General features: G+C 33.0%; 2 protein-coding genes across 2 annotated transcripts; both read left to right on the forward strand.

Annotated features, from left to right (window-relative positions):
* Positions 1 to 2,339: 2,339 nt before the first annotated feature.
* Positions 2,340 to 4,878, forward strand: LOC143449265 (hyaluronidase-1-like). The gene has a single exon (XM_076949380.1). It carries the CDS (start codon positions 2,378 to 2,380, stop codon positions 3,728 to 3,730), a length of 1,353 nt encoding a protein of 450 aa, XP_076805495.1. The 5' UTR covers positions 2,340 to 2,377; the 3' UTR covers positions 3,731 to 4,878.
* A 28-nt stretch (positions 4,879 to 4,906) lies between these two features.
* On the forward strand, positions 4,907 to 10,538 carry LOC143449264 (cell cycle checkpoint protein RAD17-like). The gene is made up of 13 exons (XM_076949379.1): positions 4,907 to 5,048; positions 5,275 to 5,331; positions 5,468 to 5,575; positions 7,394 to 7,468; positions 7,581 to 7,725; positions 7,890 to 8,067; positions 8,161 to 8,274; positions 8,443 to 8,603; positions 9,173 to 9,301; positions 9,426 to 9,496; positions 9,667 to 9,868; positions 9,933 to 10,209; positions 10,344 to 10,538. The coding sequence occupies exons 1-13, from the start codon at positions 5,007 to 5,009 to the stop codon at positions 10,486 to 10,488; spliced, it is 1,704 nt and encodes a 567-aa protein (XP_076805494.1). The 5' UTR covers positions 4,907 to 5,006; the 3' UTR covers positions 10,489 to 10,538.
* Positions 10,539 to 18,442: the final 7,904 nt, after the last annotated feature.

Genomic DNA, 18,442 nt, shown 5'->3' on the forward strand with positions numbered 1-18,442 from the left:
TTTATCTGGTTTTTGATATTTTTGATATTTTTTTTGATATTTTGATACTACTTCTTGTGTAATTAACAATTTGCGCTTCGTTTTTATTGCGGACCTAAAACATCAAATTAGCCGCACTGGTCCGCAAATAGACTTGGTGAATATAGATGTTAACAAGAATCACTCACTCGATTTGTTTCACTAAGCACATGCTAAATAAACCGGACAGACGATGCACAAATAAATACGATGACGTACAACTGTACTTGTGACTATTCTCGGCACCTAACTTGGTCAGAAATTATTTAGTCACTCTGGTATTTTGAAATTATCCTTATATATTACCTCGTAGGCTTTACGCTATTAAGTTACAGTGCCAGTTATGGTTCGAATTAAGAATCACTACTTTTTGTTAATAATTTGTCGTATATTTGGTGACGGTAAAATGTAAATATCGCAAATAGTATTGTCTGCCAACAACAGAATGGCATGCCTTTAATATCAAAGTTAATTATCTGCCGCTTAAACCAGGATAGCTTTTAAAATTCGGAATGTCTTTTTGAACGAATTTTGTCTCGAAACTGGAGTCCAGTGTGGCTAAATTTGTAGAACCGGTTTTTAATTTTTTTGTCTCCCACCATCACGCTATATTTACAGTTCCTTAAACTTTTATGCTTCATACATTAGATTAAGAACCTTAATGTCTACTGATTGCAGACACATGTTTACTTTTGCAGAACTCATCAGTATAGTTATGTGTGAAGAGTCTGCAAAACCTGCCATACCCATAATTGCATTTGTAATGTCAGTTTGAATTTTCTTCAGTGCTATAAACATGGTAGTTTTCCAAAATAAGCATTACGGCAGGTTGGAAAACTAGCTAATAACAGAAATGGACACCATTCTTTTACCAAAAAGTAAATAACCATTATTTATTCATATTCATTTGTCCTAATTAAGCTTGTTGTCTCACAAGTCACATAAGCCAGAACAGAAAGATAAGAGTCTTATGCGATTTCGTAGCCATGGATTGCCTACCAATGGCCTAGGTCATAGGTCGGCAACCCGCTGCTCTTTCATCTCTGTGCTAAGTCTCCCGCGACTCAAAGCCAACGAGCTCATTTTGGAAAACTTGAATGTGAATAAATAATGACGTTGATTAGTGTCACAATGTAATAACTTAATGCGTTTGTGTGATTATTATTCAGAATGTTTTATTCGGACGTGGAAAATCTTATATAAATACTACACAGTGATTTTCGCTGGCATAATACGCATTACTGCTTGCCACTCACGTGATCCTAGGTTTGTTTTTGTTCAAGGTAGCATGTCTTGGATATTGGTCTTTGTTTGGTGACTATGCGAATTGTCATTGTTATAGTGAGAATTTTGTGAGGGTAACTACTAAAGATTGTACGTGTAACTGTAAAACATTAGTTTGAATTATATATTTAGCGTTAGGTTTTTTGTCTTAAGTTGTCAATTAGGTGTTGTAGCTCAGAGTAGGTTTCTGTTTGACGGAAACGACACCAAATGGCTCTTTCAATGCTAAAGGTTGCGAAACCATGGCCTAGGTCAGGGGTCGGCAACCTTTTGCACTTAAAGAGCCATTTTAACCGATATTCCACAAAATAAAAATCACTGGGAGCCGCAAAACTATTTTCACAATAAAACGAAAACGACGCTCTGTAACAAAACTGTCATGTGTCGCATTTATAAAAGCAGTTAATTCAGTAAGAAAGCAATGAAAGCAAATGAATTTGTCCACGAATCGTTGAAAGTTCTGTTTTCTTCAGACACTTTTCTTTTCTTTGATTTACTCATAGTTGGTTGGCTGTTACAGCCTGCACACTCTCTAACTAGTCTAACTGCTGCTGGTAGACTGCTAAAAACAACCTTTATGTTAATCGACTAATTATGACGTCACAACCAGAATGATTATGCTTTCATTTACTATAATGTGCTCAGTGAGATAAAGAGGCGAGTGTTCTTCTGTTTGTTTCTACTGTAGCAATAAATTAATAAGAGCCGTATCAGAAGGATGAAAGAGCCGCATGCGGCTCCGGAGCCGCAGGTTGCCGACCCCTGGCCTAGGTAAAGAGTTACCAAACTACGGACCACGAGATTAGTTTGTCTGACCCGCCTCACAGTGCCACACATGAGCTTATTTTATGGTAGTCTAGTGAAGAAAGTGAGTATCCAGCCTGCACTCGTCAGTTTTCATGCTCTTTGTGAAAACAGTTTGGTTACACCTGGCCTAGGTCATATTTTGAAAAACAATATGTAGCATATTGCTAAGTCCTAATTCATATGGGCATGTTTTAAATTCAATTTAGTATATCATTCCATTTCTTTTAGTTTTAAAGGTTACCCCATTGTTACTCTAGATGCAAAATTGATGTCTATGTTAGGAACAAACTTTTGTGCTGTTTTTTTTATTGCTTACGTTGGATCACTCCCTTACTCCAAATGTGATGAGCTTGTTATTGAGAAATATTTGAAACCAGCAACTGCAACACCAATACTATCACCACCTTTGCCTCAACGCCCATTTTTAGCAGTTTGGAATATTGATACTTCGGCATGCAAGTCCAAGTATAACGTGGAGATTGACTTGTCATCTTTTGATATTGTAAACAACCCTCATGAAACCAGAGATGGGGATAACATGGTGATATTTTATAGCAGTGTGTTCGGTGTTTACCCCTACATTGATGATAACGGAACTGCAATAAATGGTGGTATACCCCAGCTGGGAAATATATCCAAACATTTAGAAAAATGCGTTGAAGATATACAGAAATATATTCCTGATGAGGATTTTAAAGGTCTTGCTGTGATTGACTGGGAATCATGGATGCCATTGTGGCAATGGATAGGTTGGGGAACAGGACTATTGTATCAAAATGCATCAAAAGCAAAAGTAAAAAGAGAACATCCTGATTGGTCTGATGCTGAAATTCTTGCTCAAGCAAAGATTGAATTTGAAAGTGCTGCTAAATCATATTTCCTGGCAACTTTGAATTTGGCTACATTCATGAGACCAAAAGCTTCATGGGGATTTTATAAGCTTCCAGATTGCTACAATTATGATAAAACTGGGTATAATTTCACTTGTCGTGATGATGTTATGGAAGCAAATGATAAAATACAATGGCTTTTTGATCATAGCACTGCTCTGTACCCTTCCACTTACTTGGGAATTTGGTTCAAGAATCAAACTAAGGCAGTAGATTACACAGCATACAGAGTTCTTGAAGCTCAGAGAGTTGATAATAATATACCAGGAGTAGCTGTACCTGTCTATGCTTATAACAACCTGGTTTATCGAAAGACAAATGAATTCTTGACTTTGAAAGATGTGATTGATAGTTCTGGGGTTGCAGTTGTGCTAGGTGCATCTGGAGTAGTTTTATGGGGTGACCATATGGACAACACAAAAGAAAAGTGTGAAGAAGTAAAAGCATATGTGGAAACTATTTTGGGCCCATATCTGAAATTAGCTTCCGATAGTGCTGCAGACTGTAGTTTGAAACGTTGCAATAATCATGGACGATGTGTAGTAGTCAAATCAAGTATTTCGTCCAATAATGTTGAAATCCCATCAGCAATGAAAGCATTTTTGCAAATCACATTTCTGGAAAATATGCAATATCACGTTCAGTGCCAATGTTATGAGGGATTTGTTGGCAATAGTTGTGAAAACTCTGATCGCTGGCAAAAGGTGACTAGGCCTATCAATGAAATATGAAAAGAAACAATAATACTGTTACATATAAGCACTTATTTTAAATGTCATACAGTAATACATTTTATATTAATACAATGTCATACATTTTAACTAAATTCGTTTTGATAGAATCATTGTGATTAAATTTGGTGTTTTGTAGGTTTTATATTAATTTTATGTTATTAACTTTGATTTGTTTATTTTCAACTTCTTGTATTTGTTCTCTGAAACAATGTAGTTTTCAATGATCTAAACTTCTTACAAATTAACAGGATTCCTTTCTATTTCATTGCATTGTATTCTGTTTCTCACAAACGATTCTGGAAACTAAATTATTTAATGAGATCCCAATGCTTATCAACCTTTTGCTATATTAATGTTTGGTAAGCACACAGTTTTTATAGAAAGTTGTTGTGGCAACTTGTTAGAAAATTAAAATAACTCTTTACTAGAAGCATTATGCCAAGTAAAAATTTAAGAGATTTTTCCTATTTCTTATAATTCTTGCATATTTTTTTCAATGTGTATGGAAGTGCATTAGTTTGTAAAATTGAAAGTTTTTATTTTAAAAACTTTACACTAAACTTTTCTTTCAGTTTCTCTTTATGATAATGAAAATGGGTAGGTTTAATTCAGCTATTAAAGTGAACTTATAGTTAAAGGAAGTTTAAGTTTTGGTACGTTAAAAACTACATTGTAGACTTTGTTACAGTAATTTTAGCCAACGTGTAGAAGCTTCTTGATTAAGCTTCGTTAACAATTTTAGATAGATAGGTAAAACCTTATCATTTTTATAGTTGGTTTTGATTGCATAAATAAGTTATCCAGAATTTTCATTTGTTTTCACTGTCTTGGTTTGATTTTTCTGTCTTTCCTGTGCTTTGTCATCCCAGCTTTTGGTTGTTGGATGAATGATTATGACAATCTTTGTGGACAACTATGCTGTGATTTAGTTACTATGATTGATTATATTATAAGTGTTACTCAGCAATGAACAATCTTATTTTGATATTTATGCCACTAAAATTTTGTGGAAAATTTTCTCTTTCATTTGTACTTGCAAAATTGCTACTTTTTTAAACTGTAGATACTATTATATTTTGTGTCTAAGTTGATGATGATATCGTCCATAATATATATACAATATATATCATACCCGATTTTTCAGACAGGAAATTTTTTTGTATGTCGAATTACTATGTGGTCATGTATGTTAAACACTGCTGCAGACGTTTTGATAAACATGAAGAGAACATAATATTGTGCTGATTCCTAAAGTTATACAGCAAAGAATGAAATGGAGGAATATGATTTACCTTTATCATCAGTACCAAAAAAAGTATTTGAAAATCTTTTAATGTTGTCTAAAATCAAATTGACACTTGGATAACAGTATCTGGTAGCTTTTGTTTATTTCGTGATTGATATGTAGCTTATACAGTTTATATACTGCTTCTTTTGTAACTTAACATTTTAGAGTTTCATATATCGTGTTGATTAGTTGGTAAGTTCTTTAAATATCTACATTTTAATGTCTGATACCACTAAACAACATGTGTTTTTAGAAAAGGAAAATCTCTGAATGGATTTCGTCTTCATTTTCGAGTAATGTTGTTTCAAAGGTATATATATGTCTTTTTACCTGATTACGTTTATTGGACGAAAACATACAGTTTAAATAGCTGGCTAGCTCTTTAAAGCAAATGCAGTATATAAGTTTATTTATGGTTATTGGTTAACATCATTGTTATGCCATAGAAACCACATCAACAGCGAAAATGGAAATACTCACGCCATTCTTCCAGTGAATTTTCTGTTAATGACCCAAACCAAACCTGGCTAGAACGTTATGCACCAACTGTTGTAGTAAGTGGTATATGCATCAAGACAATGCATTAAATCGCCCAGTAATATTTTTTCAGGTTGCTGATATGTATTTGCATTTATTGTGCTACCAGTAACTTATGATAACATATTTACATCATTGCAATGAATATATCATATAACTATGTTTTCTATTTTCGACTGAGTGTAACTTGTACCAAATTGATTTTATATTTGCCCACATCAAAATTTTTTGTCCATAGAAAATATTCAATGAAACGCTATATGTTTTTTAAAATGAAGTACTTTTTGTCTCCGTTTTTGTAGATTTTGAGTTGTTTGATCAGTCCAAGTCAAATGTCACTTACGATGTCTATTGTCTAACTGTTTAAGTCTCTAACTCACTAACAGTTAAAGAAATGTTTTTTTTTTAATTCTTATTATCCTACTGGTATTTTTCATTTGTGGTAAACGTTTTTGTGATTCTTTGTAGTGGAAAATTTTTGTAACGTCCAAAGCAAGGTTGTTTACAGTATTTGAAGCCCGTAAGCCGTCTTTTAAACTTAACAGTCACAAACTTTTTGCAAAATGTTTTTTCTTAAATGTTCTTCTAGTAATCTAGTTCATATATAAAATATTTATCGTTTTGCCTTTATTTTTAAACACTTAAACTAATTGATAACATTGCTGTTCGTTTTAAGTTTTAATTCAAACTCACTCGACCTTTCCTAATGTTGAAGTGATTCTGCCAAAAATACTAGCGTTGCAAAATTTCAGTGTAGAGACATGAAATTTTCTTTTTTTTCCTAAGAAACCGCAATCTTTCTACCGATGCATCTACCATTGCGATAAGTCAAGCAATGTTATATATATATGTTTAATACTGTATAAAGTTTTGAACAAAATCATGCAGTTTTCTTCGTTGCATCAAAAACCAGCACAACAAACAACTGTTTGTGCATATAACAAAAGAAAAAAGTTTGTTTACCTTGAGTTGGTTTTGTTAAATCTTTAGAAAAATGCCTTTACAATTTTTAAAGAAGTTTTCTTATGAGAAGTGAATGCATTGTAACATAACTATGACATTGTAAATTTACTTCAGCAACAAATTACTAGGTGGGTTTTGATTAATATAAATCAGAGTTTAAGTTGTATTATACATTAAGATTACCCAGCTCTAGTTTTCTAAAAATGTTCCATGTCTGTAACAGAAAGTATCAGCCAGACCAAAGTGAAACAGCTATGGCCCATGGTGTTATGATAACCAAGTTAACACAAAGCATAGTATGACATCAGCAAACCTTTTGATGTGAGTTGAGTTACAACTACCGGTATGCCTAAATGCTAACATTGTCTGTCATTTCTCATCTACGTGTAAAATTCGGAAATTTACTTACAAATTGGTGGAGAAATTGGCATTATTCCAATCTACTTTGGCCATGATTTTCAGGACATTTTCACATCCTGCTATAAATCCAGGGTTTAAAAAGCCCCTGCTCACTTGAGTTTGGCACATATATGATAATACTAATAGACTTGTAGCTCTTTTATAAAAATGAAATTTCATTTGTACATCTTGGATTGTCTTATTGATTCGTTGGCTGAATGGTGGTTGAGATTTCAATTTAATTAATTTAAATTAAATAGAGTTTTTATGTTGTAAAGTTATAAATTAATAGCGATTAACAGTTTGTGATGCAGAATCTAGTGAAACATTTTGCTTTCATTTTTAATTGAAATGTTCAAATCGTTTTCCTGTTTATAAGACTTAGATTAGTATACTGATGTTGAACATAGTTGCTGCATATATTTAAAGATTAGCATGATTTACTGCATATTGAGTAAACCTTTTGCCTTTAGGATGACTTGGCAGTTCACAAGAAGAAAATTTCTGATGTAGAAATTTGGATAACACAGCACCTTTCACCGCACAAGGTAAACTTGAAAGATTTCTCCATTATTTCTTTTGAGTCGATTTATTTATATATTTGGCGAAAAAGTTAAAGAAGAATTGTGATGTTGAAAGATATTTTTTATTTTACGATAGGATGGTGCACCAATTCTACTTTTAACAGGACCACCTGGTTGTGGAAAATCTACCACTCTCACCTTGGTTGCAAAAAAGCATGGTCTGCAATTAGAAGAATGGACAAACCCATTAACAACACCATACACTGTAACTAAGGAAGCTGGTACGTACTTTGTAACATGGTGTTCTGATTTTGATTTTTTTAAAACTTTTATCTAGTTAAGATTATATTTTTACCATCAGGTACTTTAAATGGACCTGCTTACAGTAACAAATACTTATATTATACTACTAACTAATTGTACTCTTCATTGGATTATTGACTAGGTTTAAAATATGAATCACAAAATACACAATTTGATGAATTCCTGTTTCGTTCGGGGAAATATCCATCTTTGTTGCTTAATAAACAGAATGATGTGGGCACTTCTCATAAACTGATCATGTTGGAAGAATTGCCAAATTTTATGTATCAGGATCCTCCAGTTCTCAAGGAAATCCTTCGGTAGCTTCTTTTAACTGTTTTTGTACCAGGTTGATGACATGACCTCCTACTTGTATGGAACTTTAGTTTGATTAATTTAAATTATTTTTGCAGAAAATATCACCGGACACAAAAGTGGCCATTGGTGTTGATCTTAAGCGATGGAGCATCATCTGCTACTTTAAAGCGCCATCTAGCTGACATGAAAAGCCAAATTACAACTATAAGGTAACGGTTGGCATTTCATGTACAATAATTATAAAAGCGAATTGATGGCTATAATGTTGATTAAGCATAGGTTTGTGTTTTTAGGTAAGCTTTCTAAATAAAGGGGTTAACTAAGACACTCCTCCCTGTGCTTTGTTTCTCAAAGCTGATTGATGTTTTAAATTACAGTTTCAACTCCATATCATCTACCCTTATGACCAAAGCTTTAAATCTTATATGCAAAGCTGAGAATCGAGTCATAGCGAAAGAAGATTTATTAATTCTCTCCTCATTGGGTGACATTCGCTATGCAATAAACAATCTTCAATTTTCATCATGCAGACAGTCAGGTGCTTAATGTTTTTTACTTATTGCACCTAGTGCCACACATTTAAATATAAAGCAGTTTTATACAATATTAGGTTATAAGTTTTTTGTAAATTTGTTTACGGAACTAAATGCAAACTTACTAACTTAATAGTTAAAACAGCATATGGAATAAATTTAAAGAGGTTTACAAAGTATGTACAATATAAAACAGAATATAAGATTACACTTTAATTATTCTGAAAAATTAAAAATTAAAATTAAAGTTAACCCTAAAGAGTGCAATCTTATATTCTTGATTTTATGTTTTGCTATATGCTGGTATAACATGGTTCAGTCACCATCAGCTTTGTAGAAATTAGATACAGATTCATTTCAAAATAGGTGCGCATAAAATGATATTGTACAACTGACGAGAAATTTGTTATTTTTATGAGAACAAACTTGATAATCACGAGGAAAGTTTTTGTTGATGTTGCACCTCACTTCACTTTTTTGTGTAATCTTGTACTTAACATTAGTACTGTACCACGATTTACATTGATTACATGATTTACATTTACATACTGCCTGTTTTTCTTAAATATTAAAGATAAATTTGGTGGTCTTCAAAATGAAGTTTCAAAATCATGCAAAACTAAAACTGACAAACCATGTCTTGGTGGTAAAGATTCGACTTTAATTTTATTTCGTGCGCTGGGAAAAATTTTCTACTGCAAGCGTAAGTTGAAAATATTGTAAAGTGTGAAATGTTTATATTTGGCTATTGTCATTAAAGTAGAGAAATTTTACTAAAATGTAAGTGGAAAGTTAACTGTCATAGTAGGATTTTAATTTGTTTATAGGTGACAAAACTTCTGAACCATATAAGGTATTTGAGGAACACCATAGGGATCCATTACTAGTTCAGCCAGAGGTATCATAAATTCCATTAAGCCTTTATGTTTATATAACGAAAGGAGTTGTCGTATAATCTAATACTACATTAAGTTGGAAGATCATAATAGTTGATGCAATGGCAGTAGTTTTACAGATACTTCAAGATAATTTCTTTATTTGTTTAAAATTTGTTTATGTTGTATGTAGGTTGTGTTGGACCAGTGTTGTTTATCTGGTAATGCATTCAGTCTATTTCTTCATCAAAACTACCTTTTGTTCTTTGATGGCAATCCTGTAAATGATATTGCTACAGCATCCGACTATCTCAGTTTATCTGACTTGATGAATTCACCAGGAATATCGTGCGATCCTTCTTCGGGAGCTGCAACAAGTTTGGATTTTTACGAAGGTACCAAATCAAGAATTTTGTTTGAAGAGTATATCCAATTTGGAAATGCAATTTAAACTTTTAGGCATCCTTGCTGCTCGTGGCCTCGTTTATTCAAATTCCTTTCGTGCTACGTCTGAACTATGTTCCAAAGTTACTGGGGCATGGAGACCTATGCACAAACCGGCGTGGTATCAAGTTAAAAGACAAGAACAGGAAAATCGCATCAATTCCCACTGTTTATTCTGGAAACAGCAGGACACCATTCCCTACTTGAAATATCATTCTGAAAGATTTAACCCCGAGCAAAAGTTTTTCATACGTGACGTCATAAACTTGCCCCAATGGAAAGCTTTTCGTAGGTACTGCTAAACTGCTTGTTAAATTGGTGTAACTAAGCATTGCCAAACTGTAGCTATTAGGCTTTTTTGTCTGTCAGATACTAATCGTTCTCAAAAGAACTCACTTAAAGTTACAAATGATAATTATGTTGCAGCAATCAGGGTGAAAAGTTATCTGAGGAAGAAATTGGTGCCGAACTTCCTGAAGTCAGTGAAACTACTGAAACAAAGTACGAGATCAAAGAGGATGATATGGAAGTTGATGATGCGGATTTTATAATTGAGGAATTCAGTGATTAGTTCTTTTTTCTCATTGCCTTCGTTTCAATAAATCTTTCTTTTCAACTGTTTTAGTATTTTGTTGGCATGAAGGAGGCCTAGTTTGTTTGAATCGTCGGCTTCGTTAGAGACAGGTGATTTTGTCAGGTTCCGAAGTAATGTATTGGCGGTATTTAACTCGTTCGTTTTTTAAGTAGCTCCTTTCAAAGAATTGAGCGTCTTTAAATGGGTTTTAGCAAGTGTTGTGATATTACTGTTTTTTTGCAAACTGCATTGAAGTTGCAAGGGAAGAATCGGGTTTTAGGATAAACCACGTAATTTTTATGGGTGATCGTGACTAGGGTTAGTTCCGACATCAATAATATTTACCTTTCGGATGTATGCGGATACTTCTGTTTTAGCTAATCAGATTATAAATGGGAAGCATATAGCAGGTTCTAGATCGATTAAACCCACGGACGAATAGAACGAATTCTTTCAACATTTTACATCTTATAGACTGTAGAGAATAGAGGACAAAGAGCAGTGATACTTTTAATTTAAGTTCAACAGGGGAACAAACACCACTTCTGTTCTGCTAGACCAGGGCTTGTCAAACTACCGAGATCGCGACCCCGTTTGGTGTAGCAAAATGTAATTTTGGGACCGTGAAACAATTTTAACTTTTATAAATTGAATTGATATTTTATTTGTATGATAGGCCTATCGCCATAGACAAAAAACATCACTTTAGATTTGTGAAGGGACGTTTATTGTTTTGATATCTTTCACTTGTAGGCTACCTATGAAGGAACGCATAGAAATTTCTTTTCTAAAATTGGGTCGCAGAATAAAACAATATGAGAAGATCTGTGCTTGATTTCCCGTTCTTGTAAACAGAGGAGTTTAAAAGTTGCTAAAAAGGCACTACTAACGTTATGCATTTATTATCCGGTTAACAGACAAAATTTTATCTGGATATCAGATAGCTGAAATTGCCTTTGTTAATCGGATAACCGATATCTGGATAGTCCAACCCTAATCGTGAGATTGCGTCCATCGGTCCATGGGCCCAATCCGTTACCTGAAAACTCTTTTTAACTTTTTTGTTCTAATTGCCTAGTAGACATCATCATAATTTGGCATTAATACTTAAGGAACCGTATGTGCTAAAATTTTGCGATTTCCATGATTGTATTGGACGTTCTTGCAAGAGTTATTTTATTAGGATTTCATGGTGGTTGGACGATTCAACCCGGGACGGTTCAACCCAGGACCTTTCAACGTAGAACGATTCAACCCACGGACGATTCAACCAACGGACGATTCAACCCACGGACCTTCCAACCCACGGATGATTCAACCTACGGATCATGAAACCCACGGACGATTTAACCCGTTTACAAAAACGTCTACGCAGTTTGTTATCAGGCGTTTGTTATAGTACTCTATAGCAGAATTGAAATGCTTTCATTAGCCCATACATGTTAACCTACTGTCACAGAATACAATGACCACCCATTACATCTTGGATAGCCTAGCCATACTAGATTTTGCAATGCCAGTACAGCAATATAATACACCTATAGGCCTACCCAGGGTTGCCATCAGTCTCAACTCAAAAATAAGGACGACTAGAAAACGAACGAGGAATACCACCTTAAACAGTGTAGGCCTACAACAAGAGAAAGCAACCAATGTTCCTAAAAAAAAAAAAAAAAAAAAACAAGACACTATCTGCATGTTCATAATTTTGGTATCTCTTTGGTACAAAATGGTATCGTAAAGGTGACAAAATGCCCAAAATAAGGACAAAAGTGCCCACCTCCGCCCTAAAAATAAGGACGAAAGTGAAAAAAAGGACATTTCTTAGAAAAAAGGACAAACATATTTTCTAAGACACGGACCTTTAAAATAAGGACAAATCTTAGAAATAAGGACGGTATGGCAACCCTGCCTATACCACTGGTTACAAGTCCGCACTGCCACAAGAATACTTTGTTTGTCAGTCAGTTGATTCGTCCGTGGGTTGAATCGTTCGTGAGTTGAATGGTCCTGGGTTGAATCGTCCGCGGTCGAATCGTCCATGGGTTGAATCCTCCGTGGGTTTAAAGGTCCGTAGGATGAATCAATCATTGGGTTGGAAGGGTATGGTTAGTCCATGGTATACTAGTTTGGAACAAAATTTTTGTTCCCAAAATTGTTTCATGAAACAAATTTTTGTTCCGAAAATGAAAAAATTGTTTCTGAAACAATATTTGTTCCGAAAATTGTTTCGATATTCTCTTCATGAATGGTAATTAAAAACAAATTTTGTTCCAACAAAAACTGTTTTTGAAAAATTGATACCGACTTCTAAATTCCCAGGAAATTTGTTTCACAAATGTAACAAATTTTTGTTTCGAAAGTTGTTAGGAAATTATAAAGATCTGTTACGAAACTCTTGCAGTCACAAGATGGCGTTAACGAACACTTGTACACTGAATATTAAATTTTTTTAATGGAACTTGAGCAAACTTGGCTAGTGGTATAAATTTTATTCCAGATTTTTTCTGAAAAAAAACAACATGTTTGTTAAATTTGTTTCCTGGAACAAAATTTTGCAGCATGTAACAAATTTAGGCACAAATTTTGTTCCGAAAAATGTTTCAGAAACAAAATTTCTGACAAAAAATTTTCCCAAACTTTCTGGAAACAAATTACCAACTCGAGTATGTAACAAAATTTGACTCAAAAAATAGAACTTCAACACATTTGGCTACTGTCATAAATCTTAATTATTCCAATTTTTTCTGAGAAAACAAATCATGTCTCTATAATTAGTTTTCTGGAACAAATTATGGCAGTATGAAACAAATTCAGACGCAAAATTTGTTCCAAAGAATGTTTCAGAAACAATCTTTGTAACAAAAATTGTTCCAGAAACAAGTTTTATAGCAAAAAATGTTCCAAATATTTCATGGAACACACTGACATAGACATTTCATGAAGACCGCTTTCCGTTTCCAGAATAAAGTAGGCCTACATTAAAGGTAAAAAAAAGAAAATCTGTTCAAACGACTAAGATAACTTAATCGTTATTAAAGAGGCACAAATTTACATCCTGTGATGTTTTCGAGTTATGAATCTGTTAAAAAAGCAATGTCGTATTTCAATCTATTTAAAAATTAAATGTCATTTCAACTATTTTGGTAAACTTGTACAATGAAGAGTTTCGCTTTGTTCAAATGAAGCATTAAGACAAATATCAAAACTGCACTCGGATAAACATATTTGCAATAACCTGTAATCATTTCAGCAAATTTAAATCTCCAAATAACTTTTTTATGTACGGTATCAATCCATTTAAAAATTAAACTTGCATATATTTCTGTCACTTTCGACAATTTTTGCAATGCAATTCATATTAGTAAACATTCATGTCAAGTTAAAATGTTGTTTTTACACAAGATAATACAATTCAATTTACTGAAAACAAATCCAACATAAAAACATAACTTTCTTTAAAATGATCAAAAAGGGTTGTATTAGACTATGGTCAAGGTAAAATGTTAATGATAAAAACAGGGTTACTTTAAATGATGCCTGCAAATATTTACCAACATCTTTATGAAATTGCCCGTTTTAAACAAACAACTATGAATTGTCTAGATTTTTTCTTTAAAACATGTTTGCAGCACGTTACATTACAAACATATAAAGTTTCATCGTGATACATTTAATATAAAGAGTTTAAAGCTCGGTCAACCAATTGTTGGTGAGTTAAATATGAGTATTTCCAAAGTCGCCTTAGAAGCACGCTATTTTCTGTACATAAGTGCTTGTATTAACTAAACAAATTTGACTTTTATAAATCGGTCTGTTGCAACAAGTTTATATGACATTACATTACCAACATACAAAGTTTCATCGTGATACATTTTAAAGAAAAAGTTTAAAGCTCGGTCAACCTATTGTTGGTGAGTTAAATATGAGTATTTCCAACGGCGCCTTAGAAGCGCGCTACGTTCTGTACATAAGTGCTTTTATTAACTAAACAAATTTGAATTTTATAAATCGGTCTGTTGCAACAAGTTTATATGACATTAAATTACCAACATACAAAGTTTCATGGTGATACATTTTATATAAAAAGTTTAAAGCTTGGTCAACCTATTGTTGGTGAGCTAAATATGAATGTTTCCAACGGCGCCTTAGAAGCACGCTACATTCTGTACATAAGTGCTTGTATTAACTAAACGAATGTGAATTTTATAAATCGGTCTGTTGCAACAAGTTTATATGACATTAAATTACCAACATACAAAGTTTCATCGTGATACATTTAATATAAAAAGGTTAAAGCTCGGTCAACCTATTGTTGGTGAGTTAAATATGAGTATTTCCAACGGCGCCTTAGAAGCACGCTACGTTCTGTACATAAGTGCTTGTATTAACTAAACGAATTTGAATTTTATAAATCAGTTTGTTGCAACAAGTTGATATGACATTAAATTACCAACATACAAAGTTTCATCGTGATACATTTAATATAAAAAGGTTAAAGCTCGGTCAACCTATTGTTGGTGAGTTAAACATATGATTCTTTGCAATGGCGCCTCAGAAGTGCGCTACTTACTGTAAATAAGTGCTTGTATTAACTAAACGAATTTGAATTTTATAAATCGGTCTGTTGCAACAAGTTTTTATGACATTAAATTACCAACATACAAAGTTTCATCGTGATACATTTAATATAAAAAGGTTAAAGCTCGGTCAACCTATTGTTGGTGAGCTAAATATGAGTGTTTCCAACGGCGCCTTAGAAGGACGCTACGTTCTGTACATAAGTGCTTGTATTAACTAAACGAATTTAAATTTTATAAATCGGTCTGTTGCAACAAGTTTGTACGGCAATACATTACCAACATATAAAATTTCATCGAAATACATTTAATATAAAGAGTTTAAAAGTCGGTCATCCTAAAGTTGATGATGTAAATATGTCTATTTCTAATCGGCGCCTCAGAAGCACGCTACGATCTGTACATAAGTGCTTGTAATTACTAAACTAATTTAAGTTTTATAAATCGGTCTGTTGCAACAAGTTTATATGACATTAAATTACCAACATACAAAGTTTCATCGTGATACATTTAATATAAAAAGTTTAAAGCTCGGTCAACCTATTGTTGGTGAGTTAAACATATGATTCTTTGCAATGGCGCCTTAGAAGCGCGCTACGTTCTGTACATAAGTGCTTGTATTAACTAAACGAATTTGAATTTTATAAATCGGTCTGTTGCAACAAGTTTTTATGACATTAAATTACCAACATACAAAGTTTCATGGTGATACATTTAATATAAAAAGGTTAAAGCTCGGTCAACCTATTGTTGGTGAGCTAAATATGAGTGTTTCCAACGGCGCCTTAGAAGCACGCTACGTTCTGTACATAAGTGCTTGTATTAACTAAACGAATTTAAATTTTATAAATCGGTCTGTTGCAACAAGTTTGTACGGCAATACATTACCAAAATATAAAATTTCATCGAAATACATTTAATATAAAGAGTTTGAAAGTCGGTCATCCTAAAGTTGATGATGTAAATATGTCTATTTCTAATCGGCGCCTCAGAAGCACGCTACGTTCTGTACGTAATTGCTTGTAATTACTAAACTAATTTGACTTTTATAAATCGGTCTGTTGCAACAAGTTTATATGACATTAAATTACCAACATACAAAGTTTCATCGTGATACATTTTAAAGAAAAAGTTTAAAGCTCGGTCAACCTACTGTTGGTGAGTTAAATATGAGTATTTCCAACGGCGCCTTAGAAGCGCGCTACGTTCTGTACATAAGTGCTTGTATTAACTAAACAAATTTGAATTTTATAAATCGGTCTGTTGCAACAAGTTTATATGACATTAAATTACCAACATACAAAGTTTCATTGTGATACATTTAATATAAAAAGTTTAAAGCTCGGTCAACCTATTGTTGGTGAGTTAAACATATGATTCTTTGCAATGGCGCCTCAGAAGTGCGCTACTTACTGTACATAAGTGCTTGTATTAACTAAACGAATTTGAATTTTATAAATCAGTTTGTTGCAACAAGTTTATATGACATTAAATTACCAACATACAAAGTTTCATCGTGATACATTTAATATAAAATGTTTAAAGCTCGGTCAACCTATTGTTGGTGAGCTAAATATGAGTGTTTCCAACGGCGCCTTAGAAGCACGCTACATTCTGTACATAAGTGCTTGTATTAACTAAACGAATGTGAATTTTATAAATCGGTCTGTTGCAACAAGTTTATATGACATTAAATTACCAACATACAAAGTTTCATCGTGATACATTTAATATAAAAAGTTTAAAGCTCGGTCAACCTATTGTTGGTGAGTTAAACATATGATTCTTTGCAATGGCGCCTCAGAAGTGCGCTACTTACTGTACATAAGTGCTTGTATTAACTAAACAAATTTAAATTTTATAAATCGGTCTGTTGCAACAAGTTTATATGACATTAAATTACCAACATACAAAGTTTCATGGTGATACATTTAATATAAAATGTTTAAAGCTCGGTCAACCTATTGTTGGTGAGTTAAACATATGATTCTTTGCAATGGCGCCTTAGAAGCGCGCTACGTTCTGTACATAAGTGCTTGTATTAACTAAACGAATTTGAATTTTATAAATCGGTCTGTTGCAACAAGTTTTTATGACATTAAATTACCAACATACAAAGTTTCATCGTGATACATTTAATATAAAAAGGTTAAAGCTCGGTCAACCTATTGTTGGTGAGCTAAATATGAGTGTTTCCAACGGCGCCTTAGAAGCACGCTACGTTCTGTACATAAGTGCTTGTATTAACTAAACGAATTTAAATTTTATAAATCGGTCTGTTGCAACAAGTTTGTACGGCAATACATTACCAAAATATAAAATTTCATCGAAATACATTTAATATAAAGAGTTTGAAAGTCGGTCATCCTAAAGTTGATGATGTAAATATGTCTATTTCTAATCGGCGCCTCAGAAGCACGCTACGTTCTGTACGTAAGTGCTTGTAATTACTAAACTAATTTGACTTTTATAAATCGGTCTGTTGCAACAAGTTTATATGACATTAAATTACCAACATACAAAGTTTCATCGTGATACATTTAATATAAAATGTTTAAAGCTCGGTCAACCTATTGTTGGTGAGTTAAACATATGATTCTTTGCAATGGCGCCTCAGAAGCACGCTACGTTCTGTACATAAGTGCTTGTATTAACTAAACGAATTTAAATTTTATAAATCAGTTTGTTGCAACAAGTTGATATGACATTAAATTACCAACATACAAAGTTTCATCGTGATACATTTAATATAAAATGTTTAAAGCTCGGTCAACCTATTGTTGGTGAGTTAAACATATGATTCTTTGCAATGGCGCCTCAGAAGCACGCTACGTTCTGTACATAAGTGCTTGTATTAACTAAACGAATTTAAATTTTATAAATCAGTTTGTTGCAACAAGTTGATATGACATTAAATTACCAACATACAAAGTTTCATCGTGATACATTTAATATAAAATGTTTAAAGCTCGGTCAACCTATTGTTGGTGAATTAAACATATGATTCTTTACAATGGCGCCTCAGAAGTGCGTTACTTACTGTACATAAGTGCTTGTATTAACTAAACGAATTTGAATTTTATAAATCGGTCTGTTGCAACAAGTTTATATAACATTAAATTACCAACATACAAAGTTTCATCGTGATACATTTTATATAAAAAGTTTAAAGCTCGGTCAACCTATTGTTGGTGAGCTAAATATGAGTGTTTCCAACGGCGCCTTAGAAGCACGCTACATTCTGTACATAAGTGCTTGTATTAACTAAACGACTGTGAATTTTATAAATCGGTTTGTTGCAACAAGTTTATATGACATTAAATTACCAACATACAAAGTTTCATGGTGATACATTTAATATAAAGAGTTTA

Source organism: Clavelina lepadiformis, chromosome 3 (assembly GCF_947623445.1).
Source record: "Clavelina lepadiformis chromosome 3, kaClaLepa1.1, whole genome shotgun sequence".
Lineage (NCBI taxonomy): Eukaryota > Metazoa > Chordata > Ascidiacea > Aplousobranchia > Clavelinidae > Clavelina > Clavelina lepadiformis.

Excerpts from the sequence above, each read along its gene's own strand:
- LOC143449265 (XM_076949380.1), top strand. The coding sequence starts at position 2,378 with ATGTCTATGTTAGGAACAAACTTTTGTGCTGTTTTTTTTATTGCTTAC.
- LOC143449264 (XM_076949379.1), top strand. The coding sequence starts at position 5,007 with ATGGAGGAATATGATTTACCTTTATCATCAGTACCAAAAAAA. Across the intron at positions 5,576-7,393 it reads GTTATGCACCAACTGTTGTA|GATGACTTGGCAGTTCACAA; the intron begins GTAAGTGGTATA and ends TTTTGCCTTTAG. Across the intron at positions 9,302-9,425 it reads AAAAATTTTCTACTGCAAGC|GTGACAAAACTTCTGAACCA; the intron begins GTAAGTTGAAAA and ends ATTTGTTTATAG.